Source organism: Panthera uncia, chromosome A2 (genome assembly GCF_023721935.1).
Source record: "Panthera uncia isolate 11264 chromosome A2, Puncia_PCG_1.0, whole genome shotgun sequence".
Classification (NCBI taxonomy): Eukaryota; Metazoa; Chordata; class Mammalia; order Carnivora; family Felidae; genus Panthera; species Panthera uncia.
Genome location: NC_064816.1, coordinates 158,397,232 through 158,418,864, shown reverse-complemented (window position 1 = coordinate 158,418,864; position 21,633 = coordinate 158,397,232). Strand labels below are relative to the sequence as shown.

The 21,633-nt window shown below is 42.8% G+C and overlaps 1 protein-coding gene across 1 annotated transcript in view; it reads right to left on the bottom strand.

Annotated features, from left to right (window-relative positions):
- Positions 1–21,254, bottom strand: part of ACTR3B (actin related protein 3B) — an 89,761-nt gene extending 68,507 nt beyond the window's left edge. Inside the window, exons 1-2 of the mRNA XM_049643102.1 lie at positions 20,282–21,254; positions 1,667–1,722 (exon numbers count right to left, since the gene is read on the bottom strand). Of these exons, the coding sequence (XP_049499059.1) occupies positions 1,667–1,722; positions 20,282–20,307 (82 nt within the window). The 5' untranslated portion in view covers positions 20,308–21,254. The remainder of the gene's footprint in view (positions 1–1,666; positions 1,723–20,281) is intronic.
- Positions 21,255–21,633: the final 379 nt, after the last annotated feature.

Below are 21,633 nucleotides of genomic sequence, written 5' to 3'. Positions count from 1 at the left end.
CAGGAGGTGCAAGGTCAGCCTTTCAGAGCCGTGGCACTTAGCAAGGTTAAAATCCAATCTGCTTTGAAAAGTCAGAACGTCCGATTTATCAATCCAACATGGAACGATCAAGTTCCGGGGCATTCGCAATAAAATTCTCAAAGGACTGACCTAGCCTACAAAGCGCCAAGCGTGATGGACCTAATTGCGTCTCCTAAAAATTCATACGTTGAAGCCCTTGCCCCCTGTGTGACTGCGTTCGGACGTGGGGACCGAAGGAGGTAATAAAAGTTAAATGAGGTCGTAAGGTGGGACTTAATCGAAGAGAACTGTTGTCCTCATAAGAGGAAGAGACCACAGAGATCTCTCTTTCCGTTGTGTGCAGAGAAAAGGCCATGTGGGGACACAGTGAGGAGGTGCTGTCTGAAAACCAGGGAAGGAGGCCTCACTGTGAACCAATCCTGATGGCCCCTTGATCTGGGACTTCGAGCCTCCATTCTGGGATCCAATACATTTCTGTTATTTAAGACATCACTCTGTGGTATTTTATAACGGCAGCCCCCAGCAAACTAACACACCAAATTGTGAATCCTAAATAAAGAACACAGCAGACAAATTGTGCCTGTTATTAAGGTCACCCCGCCATGGTACCAGGGTGTTCAGACCTAGAAATCAGATTCATGATCAATTATACAGCAAGCAAGGAAGGAAGGAGAATGAGGTAAATAACATGTGCTCGAGGAATCTGGGGTACACTTCCTAGTGAGGTGAGTACCCATATACACCAAAAAGGCCTGCACCTTCCCTGGAATAAACGCTAAGCCTCCTCTCCCCAGCTCTCCCAAGCTGCCCATGTTCCATAATGTTCCATACTGCTGACAAGGGCCTACCCTCACTGGGTCCCTGGCCCCGCACCACCTTACAACTTCTAAGATCACAATTCACTGCACAAGATCTACACTTAGGAGGCAGTGTTTCCCTTCCCCCTGGACTGATGCAAGTTAGTCTGGTAAACGGTCTCCAAATAATAACCCGGAATTTAAACAATTTCAGAGAAAAATTCTACCCTAAAAACAACTGACCTGACCTTGGAGGCTCCTGTGGGAAACAAAGAGTGGGTAGGACGTACTCTTGCCAAGATGTGAGAACATTTCTTCTTTTACGTCCATCACTCTCTACTGACCAAAATTTAAAAAAAAGCAGACACTCTGAACACAATAAAACAGTCATCAGGCCTCTCGTGTTTTTTGGGTTTTTTTTAAAGGGCATTCAATAGAGTGAACAGTGCAGCACAATGGATGCTCAGTCCACGGAGTTGCTAAGTTAATAAAACTGTACTTACTTAAAATTACAAATGAACCTTAAAGGACCAGATTTCTTCAAGGCAGCTCAGACATTTATGACTGAAGGAAAAGCCCCAGCCAACCACCCAGGCCGAAACTCCAACGATGGTGACAAGGGGCTTTCTCAGAAGAGGACCAAAGGGCCAGAAAGTTGGGGGATTTTAGGCCACAGCTACGGTCTATAGCAATATTCAGGACTAGGTGTCAAAATCAATAACCCTCCCCAGTAACCAGGACAATCTTCTAAAAGCAGATGGCAAGTCAATGAATATGCTTTGGAAAACAGAATCACAATGCCGAGAACCCCGGTCCTTCACACACGTTGAGGGTGGGGCTGTACTTACATGAAGGAATAATGAACTGTGGCTCAGTGTTGCCTGCGTAGCCAAGCTTGGTATACCTAAAAGCACAAAGTCATCAACACAGGTTTAGATAATAATACTGTCCTCTGGATCCCATTAGTGTCTTTTATCATAAGCTCTCCAAGTCCTACAACATCAAGCCTCAAAATATTCACTTGGAAAAAAAAAAAAAGCTTATGATGACTGAGAATCAAACACTAATTTCAGATAAGCGAGCTGTTATTAAAACATAAAATGTGAAGCTTCTTTCTACTGGCAAAAAATTTTGCACACATGCATTAACACATAAATTACATTTGTGTGTCCCTCACGGCTTTAAACGTGCTTTTACACTCTTTTCCTTTTCACAAAAGTCCTGCAAAGGGAGTAGCCCTTGTCCCTATTTTGCAGATGAGAAAACTGAGGCATTGGGATGTTCGTTTGGCTGCCCCGAGCCAAGCAGCTGGTGAACAGAGAAAGAACCCGAATCTGAATGAGCAGGCTAAACTCCAGAGCTGGCTCTCAGAGAAGCACACTTACTTCTCAAACTTCATGAACTTTTGAAAAGGGGGGGGGGGGGGGAACGTGCTTAAAAAATGATTATATAATTTTCTTAAAATGTCATGGCATATGTCTAGAAACAGCCACTGCCACCTCCTGAGAATATCTGACAGGAGCATCTCTTTTTCATCTCATTTCAGAACGAGCCCATTTTCTGTCAAGATACTCTGTGTGATGGGTTCCAAAAGTCTTAACTAAAACAAATGCCAAAATACTACTATCTGTTCCAAAAGCATTTGCTAATCCCTTAAATAAAAAAAAATTTTTTTTTTAAAAAGTGGCAGGGGGGGACCACCACGGAGAACCATCTGCTGGAAATAAAAAACTGAAAATCGAAAAGACTCATGAGCCCTTCCTTCCTTATTAGCCGACTGTAATGAACAGTAAAGTCTGGACAACTGAGCCATCATCCTGCAGTAACGCTCATAACGAAGAAAAACACTTCCCAGCAGTGTTGAAAGTCACTTTGTTAATTCATTCCATTTTTATAAATTATTTCAAGATGCTTGATACTAAAATTTTTTGATGTGGTACTACATTCCAAATTCTAATAAATTAATTTTATGATTTGTAAATGTATTTTTACCATATGCTAATTTCACTATTTTTGAACACATAGTGAATGAATAAGGCGTGGGGAGCCCAAAACGGCAAGTTCGCTCCATTTAAATCACGCCTTACTGCTCAGTCTCCAAGTTCTTGGTGCCACAGGAACTCGGGTGAGGCTGGGCTCTGAAAACCATCAGGCCATGCCAGAAGTTTCTGGGAGCCATCTGTGGGCCCTCCAGGTTCCACAAATTACCAGATGCACAAACCAAGTGGACCCCACCGTAGGGCTCACCAGACCCAGAGGAAGGTTTCAAAGCTGACCCAGACCTGGGGACTTTCCAGAAGGAAAGCAACATATACTGAACTTTAAAAATTCCCAATTCGACCATCATTCTGGAAGTATATTCCAGACAATAAATACAAATGAACTGAATTGCTGACCCAAGGCTAAAGAAACCTAACAAGCAGGTCAGAAATCACTAAAACCCTCAAATTTAAGACTGTGGTTTTTTTTTAAGGCCACATCACTCACCCATCCCCCCAAAATTATGCAGCTTGCACTCAGATTATCTGCCTGCCCGCGTGGTGAGATTATAGCTTGTATGATGACAGAACGCAGTTCTTTTTCTTGACTGTACCTCCACCCCCAGCACAGTGCCTGGCATGTGGCAGGCACCCCATAAATATCTGCTGAATGAGTTCTTACCCTTGTAAGGAAAGGGATTTACTGCCAAACTGCGGGGGAAAGGGGCAGTGTTAGAAAAGGGGATGCTGAAGGTCAGAAACACAATGTGATGGGCCACATAAAGACCAGGGCCATCGTCTAAGCACAATCTGTCATCTACACGTGAGAAAACACTTGTTTGTGTGATGAAGTTATTAAGACAAACAAACAAACACAGTGAAATGTTAACCTTTATTAAAATGAGGTGAAGGTATCATTTCTATCTGTTCCATTATATTTTGTATTTCTGAAAGTCAACAGAGTGCATTGTATTGGTCAAGACCATGCACTCCGGCACCAGACTGCTTGGATTCAAGTCCCAGCTCTGTTATTTGCCAAATGTGTGACTTTGGGCACGATGCTCTACCTGTCTGTATCTCAGTTTCTCCATCTGTAAAATGGGCATAATAATACAACCTGTTTCCTAGGCTTAGTGAGTTTTATATATAAATAAGGAAGCAGAGAAAGCCCTAGAACAGTGCTACCTATACAAGTTACATTTTTGAGGGGGAGTGCCTGCAGGGTACGAACAGCTTGGATCCTGGAGCCTGCTTCAGATTGTGTCTCCCTCTCTCTGCCCCTCCCCTGCTCGCTCAGCTTCTCTCTCTCTCGCTCTCTCTTAAAAACAAATAAACATTAAAAAATAATAGTAAGTTTTTTGACTGTTATTTTTCTGTGTGTTTAAAATATTTCCTAACTTGAAAGTTTTGAAAAGTTCACAACATGCACACAGCATGTTCTGTGGCCTCGTTCAGTCCCTCTGCCGTACATGACTCTACAGCACAGACACCCCACTTTGCGTTGTGGTGGAAATAAAATGCACAAATGGTAAACCCAGCAGATAGAAGACATTCTTCCACAATTGTGTCTTGTACCCTGAAATCGTGAGCCATGGCCCCGAGAAGCAAAAGGTCAGGCTGCAGAGATGGGCTGGTGCACATTTAGACCAAAATTCAACTGAATACTGATGATGCCACCAGCACGTGCCCCTCGACAGCAGCTGCGGGTATGCGGAGACCCTGAGGCCACCGTGGTCTCTCAGACAGCACGGCCCTCAAGGGAGGCCTCTGTCATGGAGTCACGCAGGTAACGCAGCATCGGTAACAGTAAGCGAACGACGATTTTCATGACTGAGGCAAACTAACATTAAGATATACTAATAATCAGGGGCGCCTGGGTGGCTCAGTTGGTTGAGCGTCCGACTTCAGCTCAGATCATGATCTCACGGTTCGTGGGTTTGAGGCCTGCATCGAGCTCTGTGCTGACAGCTCAGAGCCTGGAGCCTGCTTTCGATTCTGTGACTCCCTCTCTCTGCCCCTCCCCACTCATCTCTCTGTCTCGCTCTCTCTCTCTCTCTCAAATAAACACCAAAAAAAATTTTTTAAGACATATTAATATTCTTATGTATAAATAAATTACTATGAGATCCTCCCTTACCCTCCTACCAAAACTGAAACCATTAAAAACAAAGGTAAAAGTACAAACCATTCAGATCACTTATGGTAACTTAATGCCTTTAGTTTTTCTGTGCTACCCCTTATACAGCATCAAACACACTTGAGGTTTAGTTTCTTTGAATAACCACAATGTAACCAATGTCTAACAAGATTTTTTTAAAGAAACATTCAAATTTCAAGTGTTAATAAAATTTTCATCAAGCCAGGCTCATACCAAACTTCAGTGAGAACCTATTACCTAGAACCCAGTACATGTAAGCTGGCAAGTGCTCATTCTAAAACTCCCTCCTAGGACAATCCAGTGCTGGACTGGTATGCCCCCTTAGAGATGATGTTAGAACAGCTCAACTATATAAACAGCAGGACCAAAAAAAAAAAAGATCAGCAAGTAAAACACAACTCTTAAATACGGACCACGTCCCAGACACCATTTACGAAAACAAAGCAGCATTATTTTATTCCCATCAGTTTACTAGCCAGAAACCATGCATGTAGCAGCCATACTCTAAGGATAATGAAGAGGGAGGCAGAAAGCATGAGCCCACCCTCAAAGACCTCCTCAAAATGTTTACCTTTTAGAAACAGGATTTCAAATTGAGTTTTTTCTTGCAGCATGGCCTACTTTCTCCGGCAGGCCAGTTTAACATCATCTGGGTAGGCTTCCAGAAAAAATGTAACAAACCTGCTGAACAGATCGCGGAGAAATTTCTAAAATACAAATTCCCGGTGCCTGTCCCAGAACCATTAATGGGAATCTGCAGAGAAGGAGCCTGGACACCTATATTTTTAACATTCCTTGTCCCAACCCCATGGTTCGGATGGTCAACATGCTTAGAAATCACTAGATAATACAAATCACAAAGAACTAAAGAAAAGGAATGACGCTGGGAAGGAGAAGACAAAAATTTACTTGTAAACGGTAATTGCAGACCTGGAATATCTAAAGAAATTAAGTAGAAAATTAAAGGAAATAGGAAATTCAGTAGGATGGCCAGTTATTAAATAAACAGACAAAAATCAACAACTTTCCTACCTAACAAGAACAAGTGAGAATCTATGCTGTATGAAGAGATCCTAGTTGCAATGGCAACAATTTACCTTTACTATTTACCTTTGCTATTACTAAAGGCAATAATATTACCTTTAGGACTAAACTATACAGATAAATGGATAGAGATACAGAGATAGGTAAATGTGTGTGAAGAACTCTCAATATACAAGCAGGCAAATAAATTGAGAAAAGTCTTACTCTTACATGGGAAGAGTAATATTCTTTTAAGAAACATCAAATATCATTGGGGAGCCTGGGTGACTTAAGCGTCCGACTTCAGCTCAGGTCATGATCTCACAGTCCGTGAGTTCGAGCCCTGTGTCAGGCTCTGTGCTGACAGCTCAGAGCCTGGAGCCTGCTTTGGATTCTGTCTGTCTGTCTCTCTCACTCTCTCTCTCTCAAAGATAAATAAACGTTAAAAAAAAAAGAAAGAAAGAAACATCAAATAGTAAATCCAGCTACAAACTGATTGCAAGACCATTCAAAATCTGGGCCAATACTGAAGACAGTGGTAATAAGTTATACATGGGTGACAGTAAAAGGTTGAAGAGTCATTATACACACATGTTTCACATTATCTATCAGAACTTTAAATGCATATACCCTACTGTCCAAATGGCACATTTCTGGGAATTTACCCCAATGAAGCACTTTTAGATGTATGCAAAAAAAGACAGGAACAAAAAAATATCCACTACAGCATTATAATAGCAAAACAACAAAACACTGGAAACACTCAAATGCCATCAATTTGATGTATGAAGTAAATTATAATAATTCCATAAAAATGCTATACAGCCATCAAAAATGAAGATTTATGTTACTGCCATACACAGACAATGTGGTTTGAAAGAAGCTGCAAAATAGTATATGTTTGTGATGTAAGGGAGTTTAATTGCACTCACAATGCTGGGCTCAAAACACAGCACTATGTTACTTCAGGCAAGTAAGTTAACCCCTCCATACTTTAATTTCTTCATCCGTAAGAGGCAAATGATAATAATCCCCCCCTAATGTGAAATATTACCATTTCCAGAAAATATTTCCTAATTCAAAAAGTAAAAGGATCCCATTATTTGATAACTTTGTTACTATTAAATGCTATCTGAGGCATAGTAGCCCTCTATGTTTTTCCACATATGACCCTTCAATAATTTTCTGCTACAGCTTTACTACCTTATCAATTTGTGCGAGCCCTTACATATTGAGGATGTGAATGCTTGCTCACATACGTCACCCATTTTTCCCAGTTATACATTTCCTGGAATATAACTGTCGACAGTTTAGATGATCAAATCTACCATTTATCTTCCTGAACAACTTCCTGTGTAGTTTCTACTTTGAAAAGTCCCTCACTTTACTAAAATTTCATATTACTCCTCTTCCAGTGCTATGTATGTCTTTTCATCCAAATGGAGAGAGCTATGTCAATCAACTTGTCCCAAATATGTGTACATAAGGAATCAAGACCAACAACTTTTACATTAAAAGCCCTTGGTTTTCTGTTTGAACACGATCTTCCGAAAGGACAGCCAGCATAGCTGAGGTAGGCATTGCTTCCAAAAATGCATAAACTGGGCCACATTCTCAAACTCAATGCCACATCCATGCATCCCCTGACCAGAGACCCTTTCTCCATGGAAACAGAATGAAAAGCTGCATGAAGCAATACCAATACCACTCTGCCTTTTAAACAAATATGTTCTCTTAGCTCAAACTTCCAAACACCAAATCTCACTCCCAGGCCGACACTGCCCACCCCACCCCTGCCTTCTACCACCTCCCATTCTTACGTATCCTTCCACAGTCTCTTTCTGTCAATACAAAATATCCTCATTTGCCCCAAACATTTTAAACAGCTCTTGGGCAGAGCCTCTTTCACTCTTCCGTTAAGCGCCACTATTTTTCCACGGCAGTAACACAGACTTTTCAATTCTGCAGTCAAGAGAATTAATCTGTCAACTCAACATATTTATATATAGTTAAAATTCCTCCTACAACCATGTGTCTAGAGCAGAAGGTGACAATTTAAGCTCAATTAATCTATGTTTAAAAGTGGAAATGTCACATCCTAGAACAGTGTTTTTCAAACCATATCCTATAGGGAGGTTCTTTTGATTAAGACCCCTTATGAGGTCCAGTCTCAAACCCCAAACTTCAGCCAAAATAGCTCCCCTCCTTCATAAGGTCTTCAGTTTAAAAAAAAGGGGGAGGGACCACAACTGCCTTAGAATATGGTTCTCAGGACACTAAAATTATCCTCATGTCTTAATTATAGTTTCTAAGTAATACACACCCTCTCGATACTGTAAATTGGCACATGATCGAGGTCTAAGGTCTTCAAACACTCCTTGGGCTACTGAATAGAAAAGGGGAGTCTCTGTTTATAGGACAAAGAGTTCAATAGACAAGTTCAAATGTATTAATTATTTCATCTAAATCCAATATCCTTCTTTTGTCTGTTGACCTGTGAACCTGACCACATACACTTGTCCATTTGTCCTTCTATCAGCGGCATTTTTTGCCCTAGTTTGGGGAAACAGAACATCATGAGGTATGGTCTCTCTGTGGATTTTGATCTCTCTAAAGGGAACTTTAACTTCCAGATTAAAATGGTGGACTAAACGTATGATTTCATTATTTCACTTGGTCCCAAAGCCCCACAAAACTCAAAGCAAAATGACTTTTTAAAGGTATATCGATCCCCAATGACGGGAAGAAAAGAAGGGGACACAACAGCAAGAGTCTGGCTCCGGAGAGCTGAGGACCAGTGGTGACCGGCCTGGGGAGAAGAAAACCAGCAGAGGCAAGAGCTGAGGACCAGCCCGGCACGCACGCGTGTGTCCTGAAAGGCTCCAGACCTGGGAGCTGCACGGGCTCTGGGGAACTGAGACCCGAGGGCCCAAACCAGGGGGTCCGAGCGAGACTCCCCTCTGTCCACAGCTGGGCCACGGCTCCCCCGTGACCCCAGCGCACTCTGCACGTGGACTCTCTGGAGACTGTAAGGCAAAGGGCCTCTACCGGCAGTCACTCGGCATGGGGGACACCAGCACCAATCAGAAAACAAAGGGTCACCTGACCATGTACACGGCAAAAGCTGAGGGCTCAGACACCCTGTCCCACCACTGCTTTCTCCCCGCTCTGCTCTCAGAAGCCCAGCACCCAGGCCTGGCCTCCACGCGGAGGACCCGAAGTGTAGCCTCTGGGGAAACTGACCAGTCCAAAAGGAAGAATCTAAAGACGCAGACGCCAGAACATTCCCCAACAAACAACCTGCCTACATCACCCCTGGTGACATTCAAAATCAATACGCAAATCTACACATTCAGAAAGTCCAATGAGCTTTTCCATTTTCTGACTTTTAATCATAAGCAGGCAGCCAGAAATTACCAACATCTGAGGAAACCCTTTCTACCGCAGAAAAAGATGAAAACTCAGAAGAAACAAGACAGGGGCACCTGGGTGGCTCAGTCGGTTGAGCATCCGACTTGAGCTCAGGTCATGATCTCACAGTTCGTGACTTGGAGCCCCACATCGGACTCGCTGCTGTCAGCCTGTCAGTGCAGATCCCACTTTGGATCCTCTGTCCCCCTCTCTCTCTGCCCCTCCCCTGCTTATGCTCTCTCTCAAAAAATAAATAAAACATTAAAAAATGTTTTAAAAAGGAGAAAAAACAAAACCTATATAGGGAGATACAGCACCAACACCACCATAAAAACACCATCATCAATACCCTACAAGAAGATACTACATTCAAAAAATAAAACGAGATACTATTAGTAAAAGAACATTTAGAGAACAAAAAGAATTCTTGGAAATTTAAATAAGAGCAAAAATGGAAAAAACTGAAGAGAAGGACTAAAAAATAAGGCAAGGCATATCCTAGAAGGAAAAGAGACAGAATGATGGAGAACAAGAGAGAAAGAGTAAGAAAATCAGAGAAACAGCCTAAGAATTCAACACGTGAACAGGTGTTCCAGAAAGAGCGTGCACATGAGCACGTGCACTGACACACACACACACACACACACACACACACAGCAAAGGAAGAAACATTTTTAAAGTTTTACCCAGAATTCAAAGATGCCAGTCTTCAGACTGCAGGAGCTCACACAAAGCCCAGCACAACAGAGGAAAACACACTCACTTCAAGGCACGTTGTTGTGAAACTTCAGAAACCAGAGACAAAAAGGAAACCCTAAAAGCTTCCAGGAAGCGGAGTAGGGGAATCAAAGTCATTTACGAAGTCTTCAGACTTCTTAGCAGCAAAGCAGAAGCAAGAACACAAAGAATCAGTGTCTGAAAAACTGAGGGAAAATTACTTCCCCAACACTGAATACTACATCCAACGATCAACCAAGTGAAGGGTTAGAACGAACATGTTTCGGACAAGCAGGAAAGGTAAACATCTCCCTCCCGCACACCCTTTCTCAGAAAGCTACTGGAGGACGCCCTCTGCCAACACAAAGGAGAAAACCAAAAAAGACGACGATGTGGAACAGAGAACACACAGGAGAGAGGTTCGTGCGCCCCCAGAATGATGGCAGGAGACGCCAGGATGACAAAGGTGCACCCACTGGAGAGGAGGGACAGGACGAGGGACACGGGCATGTCAAAAGCACTCACTGTGAATCCCTGCACCCACAGGTGCCTCCCAGCCTCACAAAGCTGGCTATTGGAGGGCCACCAGCAGAGAGGAAAGCAAGCAGCCAGAAGGCAGGATTCAGGAAACGGACTCAATCCAGGAGAAAGGCAAAGGAAATGCCTAGAAGGTTATAAGCAAAGTCCCAGGCTGTGTGGCGGGCAGGCCTGGGAAGCAACCGCCCCAGAGAGAAGGGCCAAAGTCTGCAGAAGGAACATCTCCAAAAACAAACTGACTGGTGGGATCTATAGCGTAATTAACCTTGTAGAAAACTGTAGTGAGAAGCTGGCTGCTCGAAAATATGGAAAGTCATTAGCAGTGGATACAAAGAAACCCAAATAAAGGCGGCAATCATGAGCTTCCATAAAAACCAAATTTAAGAGAAGAAACAATCATGGCACACTTTTACTCCATGAGCAAGTACATCTGCACACGCGTGGTAACACAAACACGCGTCACAAACTAGCTGGGAAATGTAATAACCCCTTTTGGGAGAAGAGGGAAGGAGAAACAGAGGGCAAAGGCAAAATGAGAGAGTTTAACCCTTTTCTTGTTTTAAGTTTATTTATTTGTTTTGAGAGAGACAGAGAGAGCACAAGTGGGGGAGAGGCAGAGAGAGACACACAGAGAGAGAATCCCCAGCAGGCTCCGCACTGTCAGCGTGTAGCCCGACGCAGGGCTCGAATTCACGAACCATGAGATTGTGACCTGAGCCGAAATCAAGAGTCTGTCCTTTAACCGACTGAGCTCCCCAGGTGCCCCAGGATGAGAGAATTAAAGAGATAATGTGAAAATCTGATAATCAAAAGACAGATTGATGTGCATATTATTTAGAAACACTGAAATCCATAAATGCTGAAAGATACAGAATTAAGAGCTGAAAGCAGCTGTTTCTGAAGAAAGAGAAAAGCAGGCAGGACAGCACCCATGTGTCTTCACATAAGCCCCTGAGCTCTATCTGACCTTTAATCAGTATGCATATTACTCTGATAAAATGAAAAATTTTTACATAAGCCCAAAAATAAATGATTAAATGAACCGCTTGCTTCCTTTAAAGCTTAAATAACACTCCTGCTGTTAGTCTGGCATGTTTTTGACCATCCTTTTTACTCTCTGACAAAGTAGAACTGGGACTCCCAGGGGACTGCAAAACCCCCTAAAAACAGGACACCCTCACAGCACTATAGTCACAGCTCGGGGAGACACAAACTGCTGACACAGAGGTACCCGATGGGGCAGCACCCCCTTCCAGAAGGCCAGGGAATTAAGGGCGCAAGACGTAACACACCATTCTCGGGCCGACACAGAGTAAGCGGGGGAGACCCGAAGGCCCGGGGAACATCATGTAAGTAGCTCACACAGGCAGCTTCGCTTCAAACTCTGGACACACTAGCAGAAAACACATCTGCACGTCCGTGCAGAACATTCACAAAACTGACCAGGTCTTAGACCCCATGAAGTCCAAAGAACAAAAATAAAGCAAACAGCATTCTCTATGGACATACTGCAACAACACCAGAAATTAAAAGCAAAATAAAAAACCAAACAGGCCTTTATACCTGAAAATTTTAAAACATGGTAGTAGAGAAATACTGAGTTATGGGGGAAACTCAAAACAAAAATACAGAAATTTCTTGAAAATTATAATGCAAAAAATAAATCCAAGTCTAAGGGATACATACAGCCTAAAATATATCAGTCAAAATTTTATGGTAATAAATGCCTTTTCAAGTAAAGGAAAAAATAAAAATAAGTTTAACAACCAGCTCAAAAATAAAAAGATAAAATAAAGGAAAGCAAAAAAAAAAAAAAAAAAAAAGAAAAGACAAAAGAGAAAGACAAAAGCAGAATAAATGAGTCAAAATACACAAAACTAACAACTAAGAAGTAAACCCCAAAGCTCATTGTTTGAAAAAAGATCCACAAGACAAGTCACTAGGTAAGCCAAGAAAAAAAGGATGAAAACAAAACACATAAATTTGAGTGACAAAAGGAAAAATAACCATAAAAGCAGAGGACACTTTTTTATATCATGAGGCTACTATATACATACATTTGAAAAATCTGGATGAAAAGAATTGTTTTTAGACAAACACAACACAACACAACTGATTCCACTAGATGGAAAGTCCCACAGGCTTCTAATAGGGTGAACAACAAAACTCTCCCCACAAGAAAGCACTAGGCTCAGACAGTTTCACGGGGGAATTCTACCAAAACCTTAAAACTCAGGTAATCCCAATACTATCCCAGACTGTCCCAGAGCATAGAAGGAGAAGGAAAACCTCTTAATTTGTTTTATGAAGAGAGCGTAATGCTGACTCCAAAATCTGACAATGATTGCACCAAAACACCAAGCCATTACTCAGTCACACTTACATTGAAGCAAAAATCTAAATAAAATGTTAACAATCTACCTACACATCAAAAAATAATGCATCATGATCAAATGGGGGTTATCCCAGAATGCAAGAGGGGTTCAATATTAGGCAATCTGTTAATATAACCCATCATACTAACTGGCTAAGGAAGAAAACTACCTGTTCCATTTACAACAAAGATACCTGACAGGGGCGCCTGGGTGGCTCAGTCGGTTACGCGTCCGACTTCGGCTCAGGTCATGATCTCACCGTTCGTGAGTTCAAGCCCCATGTCAGGCTCTGTGCTGATGGCTCAGAGCCTGGAGCCTGTTTCAGATTCTGTGTCTCCCTCTCTCCCTGACCCTCCCCCATTCATGCTGTCTCTCTCTGTCTCAAAAATAAATAAACGTTAAAAAAAAAAAAAAAAAAAGATACCTGACATCCAACACCCATTCCTGTTGTAAACATTCCAAAAAACAGAAACTGATTAATAACATGATATATGTATGCATATGTGTACATACGTGTATTTGCATACATGTGCGTGCATGCGCGTACATGCGTATATCTGTATACTTGTGCGTGCATGTGCGTACACGTGTCTCTGCGTGCTTTGCGTGCATGCGCATACACGCAGGTCTCTGCCTGCTTGTGCGTGCATGCACATACACGTGTCTCTGTATGCATGTGTATGGATGGTGTGTACACGTGTGTCTCTGTATGCTTATGTGTGCATGCATGCATGCACACGCGTGTATCTATCATGCGCATACATGCATGTTTGTGTGCTTGTGTGTGCATGCGCATGCATGCGTGTGTTCGTATATGTGCGTGCATGTACACGCATGTATTTGAATGCTTGTGCGTGCATGTGCGTACATACATATATTTGTATACTTGCATATGCATGTGTGTATGTAGGCACATACACACACACACAAAGTAGCCCAAAAGCCAGCATATTATTCTAGAAACACCAGAAGCTGCCCCACTAAAGTAAAGAACAAAAGAATAATGCCCACTAACTCCATTCCTATTTAACATTTTAGAGGCAATGGTCATTGAAGTGTCAAAAAAAACCAGAGTCCTTACCAATAGAAAGAAAAGGGAAAAACACTATTTGCCAAAGATTTTGTATCTGGAAAACCCTCAAGATCAAGGAAAAAACTCATACAAACACAACAGTATCTTTTAAAGTAACAAGTTACAAAATTAACACGCACAGAAAACTAATACCCTTAATGTGTTCAAGAAAAACAGAAAACATAATGAAAAAGAAAACACATTGGGGTGCCTGGGTGGCTCAGTTGGTTAAGTGTCAGACTTTTGAACTCAGCTCAGATCTTGATCTCAAGGTTGTAAGTTAAAGTCCTGCGAAAGGAAGGAAGGAAGGAAGGCCACCATTTATGACAGCAAAACAGAAATTCCATACCTATGTGTAAACTTAACAAGAAATCTACCTAAGGGAAACACTATTCCTAAAAGACACAAACAGACTTGAACTAATGGAAAGCTACGCCATGTTCTTCCATAGGAGGACTCACCATCATAAAGATGTTGGCCCTCATTGGGAATGCAAGCTGGTGTAGCCACTCCGGAAAACAGTATGGAGGTTCCTCAAAAAACTAAAAATAGAACTATCCTAGGACCCAGCAACTGCACTACTAGGCATTTATCCACAGGATACAGGTGTGCTGTTTCGAAGGGACACATGCATCCCCATGTTTCTAGCAGCACTATCGACAATAGCCAAAGTATGGAAAGAGCCCAAATGTCCATCGATGGATGAATGGATAAAGAAGATGTGGTGTATATATATATACATTGGAGTATCACTCGGCAATCAGAAAGAATGAAATCTTGCCATTTGCAACTACGTGGATGGAACTGGAGGGGATGATGCTAAGTGAAATTAGTCAGAGAAAGACAGATATCGTACGACTTCACTCATATGAGGACTTTAAGAGACAAAACAGATCAATTTAAGGGAAGAGAAACAAAAATAATATAAAAAACAGGGAGGGGGACAAAACAAGAGACTTTTAAATACAGAGAACAAACAGGGTTAGTAGAGGGGTTGTTGGAGGGGGGATGGGCTAAACGGGTAAGGGGCACCAAGGAATCTACTCCTGAAATCATTGTTGCACTATGTGCTAAGTAATTTGGATGTAAATTTTTAAAAATAAAAAACTAAATTAAAAAAAAGACGTTGGTCCTCATTAAATTGTTATAAATTTAATAGAATCCAAATAAAAATGCCAGGAGGCATTCTCCCCCCCACCCCACACCCAACTAGAGAAGCTGATTATAAGCTCATTTGGAGGAACAACAAGCAAAAATCTATCAGAAAGACCTAAAAAAAGAATGGGATGTGTAGGAGAGGCCGGCCTCCCCAGGTATTAAATCATCCTAAAGCCTCAGTAATTAAAACCCCGTGGCGGTGGTGTATGAATAGACCAATTAATGCAACTCAAAACAAAATCTAGAAATAAAAACAACTGCACATATTTAGTACATGATAAAGACAGCATCTCTAAGCACAGGGGTTTTTTCATAAATGATGTTGAGATAAACGACATAGCCAAAAGGAAAAAAAGACAGGAATCGTTCCAACTGGGTCCTTTCCTCATACTACATATCCCAGGATACATTCCAAATAGATTAAGGATTTAAATGGGGGCTGCGGGGAGAAGAGAGGAATGAAACCATCAGAAAACAAAACACCAAATAACCTGCGAACAGGGGGAAAAAAACTTTGACTCAAACTCTATAAACAATAAGGAAAAGATAAATGTGATTGCTTAAAAAAAAATCTTTGCAGGGGCGCCTGGGTGGCTCAGTCGGTTGAGTGGCCGACTTCGGCTCAGGTCACAATCTCGCGGTCCGTGAGTTCAAGCCCCGAGTCGGGATCTGTGCTGACAGCTTGGAGCCTGCTTCATATTCTGTGTCTCCCTCTCTCTCTGACCCTCCCCTGTTCATGCTCTGTCTCACACTGTCTCAAAAATAAACATTAAAAAAAAAAAAAATCTTTGCAGAGCAAAAGACAAATGATACATAGGGAAGAAAATGCCTTTGCAACTGACACCATGAAGAGCTAACACCCTCACGTGCAGAAAAGAGTCAACAGGCTCAAGATGGCTCTCTTGAGACAAGTCCTGCTTGCCAGCCGGGCCTCTGACTGGCATCTGGGAACTCGGGTTTCAGGAGGGTTCCCCCCATTCCCTAAACGGTATTCACTGTGCCTAAGCCGTGCAAACAGTAGTTGATGCTGAACATCTGCTTCCCTTAGGGGGTTCTGGAACTTCGGCATGTGCTAGGCAGGGGTGAAATGGCCAGACCCAGTAACACCGGGCACCGTCTTTAATGAGCTTCCTTGGTGTGCTGTCAGACTGGGTGCTGACTAAGCACGTCCGTGTCACTCCACTGACGACTCTGGAAACTTGCTCCTGGTTTCCTCCCGCCTCTTCCCTTGGCTGTTTTTGCTTTGTACTTTTTCACTACAGCCCTGTAATTGCTCCTAGAAAATCACTGAAGCCAGGAGCGGTCTGTGTGACGTCCAACACATCCTAACACACGAAGAGCTTCCCAAATCAAAGAAGCATGAGACCAAAAACACACAGAAAAATGGGCTAGAGAAATGATGAGACAGAAATGTAATGCCTCTTAACCACATGAAGAGATACTCATCTTCCCACATGAGAAGAAACTCAAAACTCTAATGTCACTGGGGTGCCTAGGTGACTCAGTCAGTTAGGATTCTGACACTTGATCTCGGCTCAGTTCATGATCTCACAGTTTGTGAGCTCAAGCCCCGCATCGGGCTCTGCACTGACAGCATGGAGCCTGCTTGGGATTCTCTCTCTCCCTCTCTGCCCCTCCCCTCGCTCACTCTCTCTCTCCCTCTCAAAATAAATAAATAAGCTTTAAAAAACCTGTAATATCACTTCTTACCTTCTAGACTGATAAAAATCAAAATCTTTGACAATGTACTCTGTTGGTGAGTCTATTAAGAAGACACAAGCCCTTTCACACATTGCTGGTAAGGATACATACTGCTGAGCGGGATTTCGCACTAATGGGCAAACCTGCATATGCAGTTACCCTCTGACCCAGAAATCCCACTTCTAGAAATCTATCCCAGGGAAACCCAGGAAAACACACAAAAAGATGTAGGCATGCACAAGGCTATTGCTGAAGTCTTCAGATAACAGCAACATGCTCAAAAAAAGATGGGGACAGGTCTAAAGAACACCAGAAACAGTTTGCATGGGCCTTCATTGGCCAAATCTGGAACAATTTAAGCATCAAAACAAATAATGGCAATAACAGACAAAAACCTTTTGATTATAACAGATTATTACCTTTTGAATAAAACAACAGCCCCTACATACTGAACCTGATAAATAGATGACAACGATGGAAAAGTGTGCTCTTAGACTAAAACATTAATAAAAGTAGAAATGATGCTAGAGTTTAAACTTAAATCACAATTTGGCAACCCCACTGTAATCATCAATTAAGGCAAAAATCACCAGTGGACACTAAAACTAACGGGTGAAAGTTTAAGGAAAGAACAGGTATTTATTTGCATAATCTCAAATCTCTCTCTCTAAATGATATTAATTACAAAGGGGAAAACTGCAGTGGAGAAATCTAGCGGACATCACTCTATCCAAATAACCCAAGCGAGGGGCGCCTGGGTGGCTCAGTCGGTCGAGCGTCCGACTTCGGCTCAGGTCATGATCTCGCGGTCTGTGAGTTCAAGCCCCGCGTCGGGCTCTGTGCTGACCGCTCAGAGCCTGGAGCCTGTTTCAGATTCTGTGTCTCCCTCTCTCTGACCCTCCCCCGTTCATGCTCTGTCTCTCTCTGTCTCAAAAATAAATAAACGTTATAAAAAACGTAATAAAAAAAATAAATAACCCAAGCGAGCTTCATCCAAGAGGAGACAGATCACTCACTATTTTAAGCCTTCTGACTAGAGGCAGAGGTTCTGAGGATCTAACGTACAGCGTGGTGATTACAGTCGATAATACTGTATCATGTACTTGCAAGTTGCTAAGAGAAGAGACCTTAAATGTTCTCACCACAAAGAAGAAATGGCAACTATGTGATGTGAGGGAGGTGTTGGCTGAAGCTACCGTGGTAACCATTTTGCAACAGATAAAATGAATCGAAATGTTGCACAACTTGAACTTCTACAAGGGTCTCTGTCAAATACATCTCAATCACGCTGGGGGTGGGGAGATTCTGGTAGGATGCACTTGGATAGAATGGCGCCTCATGTGGTATTCCTGACCAAAATGCACACGTGTCCTGAATCTATCCTGCGGAAACACCAGACAAGCCTACACTGAGGGACCATATACGCAGCAACTGGCTTCCAAAAATGTCAATGTCCTGAAAAACAGAAAACGGCTCCGGGACTTGTCCGGTTGGACGAGATCTGAAAGGCAGGCTGGTGACAAAACACAACGTGCGGAGCTGGACAAAGGATGGAAGAAGAGGCCACAAGTCATCATGGGACAGGCCCTGGGGATCCAGGCTGTGTGGACAACACCACTGCATACATCTTAGACTCTTTCACATTAGTCATTGGTCTGTGATTACAGAAGAGACAGTCCCTGTATGCATGGAAGTATTTTGGTATAAAAGGGCACAAGATCTGCAACTTACTCTCAAATGGTTCGGAACAATACTATGTACAGTTAATACCCAGAATGATGGAAGTGATGTTAACAGCTGGTGAAGCTAGGTGAAGGATACACAGTAGTTTGGTACTCTTCTTGTAGCTTTCCAATATTTCTGAATTTTTCAAAATAAGTTTAGAAATGCAAGAAAGGGGGGCACCTGGGTGGCTTGGTCGGTTAAGCGTCTGACTTCGGCTCAGGTCATGATCTCACGGTCCGTGAGTTCAAGCCCCGCATCGGGCTCTGGGCTGACAACTCAGAGCCTGGAGCCTGTTTCAGATTCTGTGTCTCCCTCTCTCTCTGCTCCTCACCTGTTCATGCTCTGTCTCTGTCTCAAAAATAAATAAACGTTAAAAAAATTTTAAAAAAAAATGCAAGAAAGGGACACCTGGCTGGCTCAGTCAGTGGAGCGTGCAACTCTTGATCTCAGGGTTGTGGTTTCAAGCGCCCCATGCTGGATGTAGAGATTACTTAAGGTCTTTTTTTTTAATGCAAAAAAAGTTAAGAGAAGCAAGACTGGAATTTGTGGAATATTCTCTTAAAACTCTATAACCCACTAGTCCCTTTAAATAAACAAAGCTTTATCTTCTGATCAAACGGGTACCTTGGTCCATATTCTCCTGGCCCCCAGCACACTTGTGCTCGCTAAGGTGATCTCAGGGACTATTAGAGGAGGATGTGCGGTCACAGAGATGAAATTTATTTGCTATGAAAAGAAAAAAATATGTATATATACACTATTCGGTACCCTGCTAAATCACTACTGTTCACTCTGTACAGTTCCACGTGAATTTTTCTTTTAGAATTTAATACTAGATAAAAAGCTTTTTCAGGGGCACCTGGGTGACTCAGTAGGTTGAGTGTTGGACTTCGGCTCTGGTTAGGATCTCGCGGTTTGGGAGTTCGAGCCCCATGTCTGTCTCTGTGCTTATAGCTCGGAGACTGGAGCCTGCTTCGGATTCTGTGTTTCTTTCTCCCTCTGCCCCTCCCCCGCTGGTGCGCACTCTCTCGCGCTCTAAGTATAAACATTAAAAAAAAACCATTCTTTTAAAGAAAAAAAGCTTTTTCACCTGAGAAGCAGGTATGCCTCTGCCTTCCTAATGACAACAATTACATAATTGACAATGACTCTCTCGTAACTGTCAGGCAGGGAGACTAAGGCCAAATGCGAGGCCCAACTACGGCAGCCGCTGGTCTACAGCGTAGGAGGACTCCCCTTGGTCCTGGTTCATTTTAGGTGCATTTTTATTTAATCCCATTTTGAGGCTAAAGTCAGTCCACAAATAGTTTTCACTCTCTGGGAGACTACTACTGATACACCTAAGTGAACTTAAGCCTTCCCAGGCTGCTCCTTCTGACCACATACCAGGCCCTGGGAATTCCTGATAAATCAGTCACTTCCATAACAGAATATGTCCGTGCGGAACCCACTGGGAAGATTCCCTGCCACTGTCTACAACAGACTGCCAAAGCCTACGACAGACCAAAAAAAAAAAAAAAAAAAAAACTGCAAGGAAGTGGGGTCACAAAACAGTGACATAACTGAAGTTTTATCTCCAAGCGAGCTAAGTTACATTTATCACTTACCTCCAAAGGTCAAAACTGAGCACCATGTTGTAGGCATTTATAGCAAGAACGATGAGTAAGGTTCCCGTGTCACTAACAAAGGTATGACGAACTCCGTGGGCATTATCTTAGCGCCAGCTACCAAGAACTGCTTTAGATTTCACTAGGTTTACAAGACCAAAAATACAAAAGCAAGGGTTTCACATGCACGTGTGGGAATGAAAAATACATCTCCCTGTGGCCTTCACTCTTTGACACGACCACAGCTCGGCTGGGCATGGGATGCAAACAGATGTTGCAGGGGGAACGAATGCGACAGACGCCAACAATTAAGGGGCAGGTGTTCACATCAATTTTGATTTTGGCTTCTGTTTGGGGTAGCAAAACAACTTCTAAAATAAAAGGCCATGTGACTTCTGATACGAATGCTTATTTCAAAAGGAATTAGCACAAGCCAAGAGGCACTTTTTCCCAGCCTGTAACCCATGCTAGTGGCTTCAGCAGGAAAAGGAAAGCACGATCAGTAGGAGATGGACTGTAACAAATTAAAGACACCCCCACAAGGTTGTCAAGGAAACCAAACCAAGTGCAGTTTTCTACAGAAAAGAATCAAGGTTAAGGTGAACATGCCACCAGAAGATTTTATGGCAAAAATCCTTAAAATCCCGTGTCGAAAAGTCTTTACGAGACTCAATTTTAGTTCCAGGCTATTTTACCAAGTACATCCTCTGTAACGCAAAGCAGGCATGCTTGAATTTCCAAAGCACCAGCTGGATGGATTCACCTTCCTAACTAAAATCAGCGAAGCTTGGGACACTGAAAGTACGGGAAATTTCCTAAGGTCTCTCTCGCACGTCGTTAACAACATCAGAAGAAACTATCTCAACCGAAAAGTAAAGAAGGGAAAAAAAAAGAAAGAAAAAAAAAAAACAAACTAGACCACAAAAAAAATGCTTTCCCCAATTTAGACATTGTTTTCCAAAATGGAGGCTTTTTAACATCATTCAGCATTTTTTTTGTGGTCTAGTTTTTTTTTTTTTTTTTAAGCGAAAAGGCAAGTGAACCGGCCAAGCGAAGCAAGAGCTGAGGCTGAGTGAACCGTTCGACACCAGGAGGGAGCAAAGCGGGCTGCACAAAAGGTGTCAAGTTGGTAGAGCGACGTAAAAACCTCCGCGAGTAAGTGCTAAAGAATTATTAACAAGAAGGGACATGCACTTGGGGGGGGGGCACAGGACCAGGGCCGGTCTCGGGCAGGGGCACGGGCCGGCGGGTGGAGGGGGCAGGTAACGTCAGGAGGGGCCGCAGCGGCCCGGCGCCCGGGAGGAGTGGGAGGCGAGGCGGGCGGCGCCCGGCACGGTGAGCAGGTGACCGGC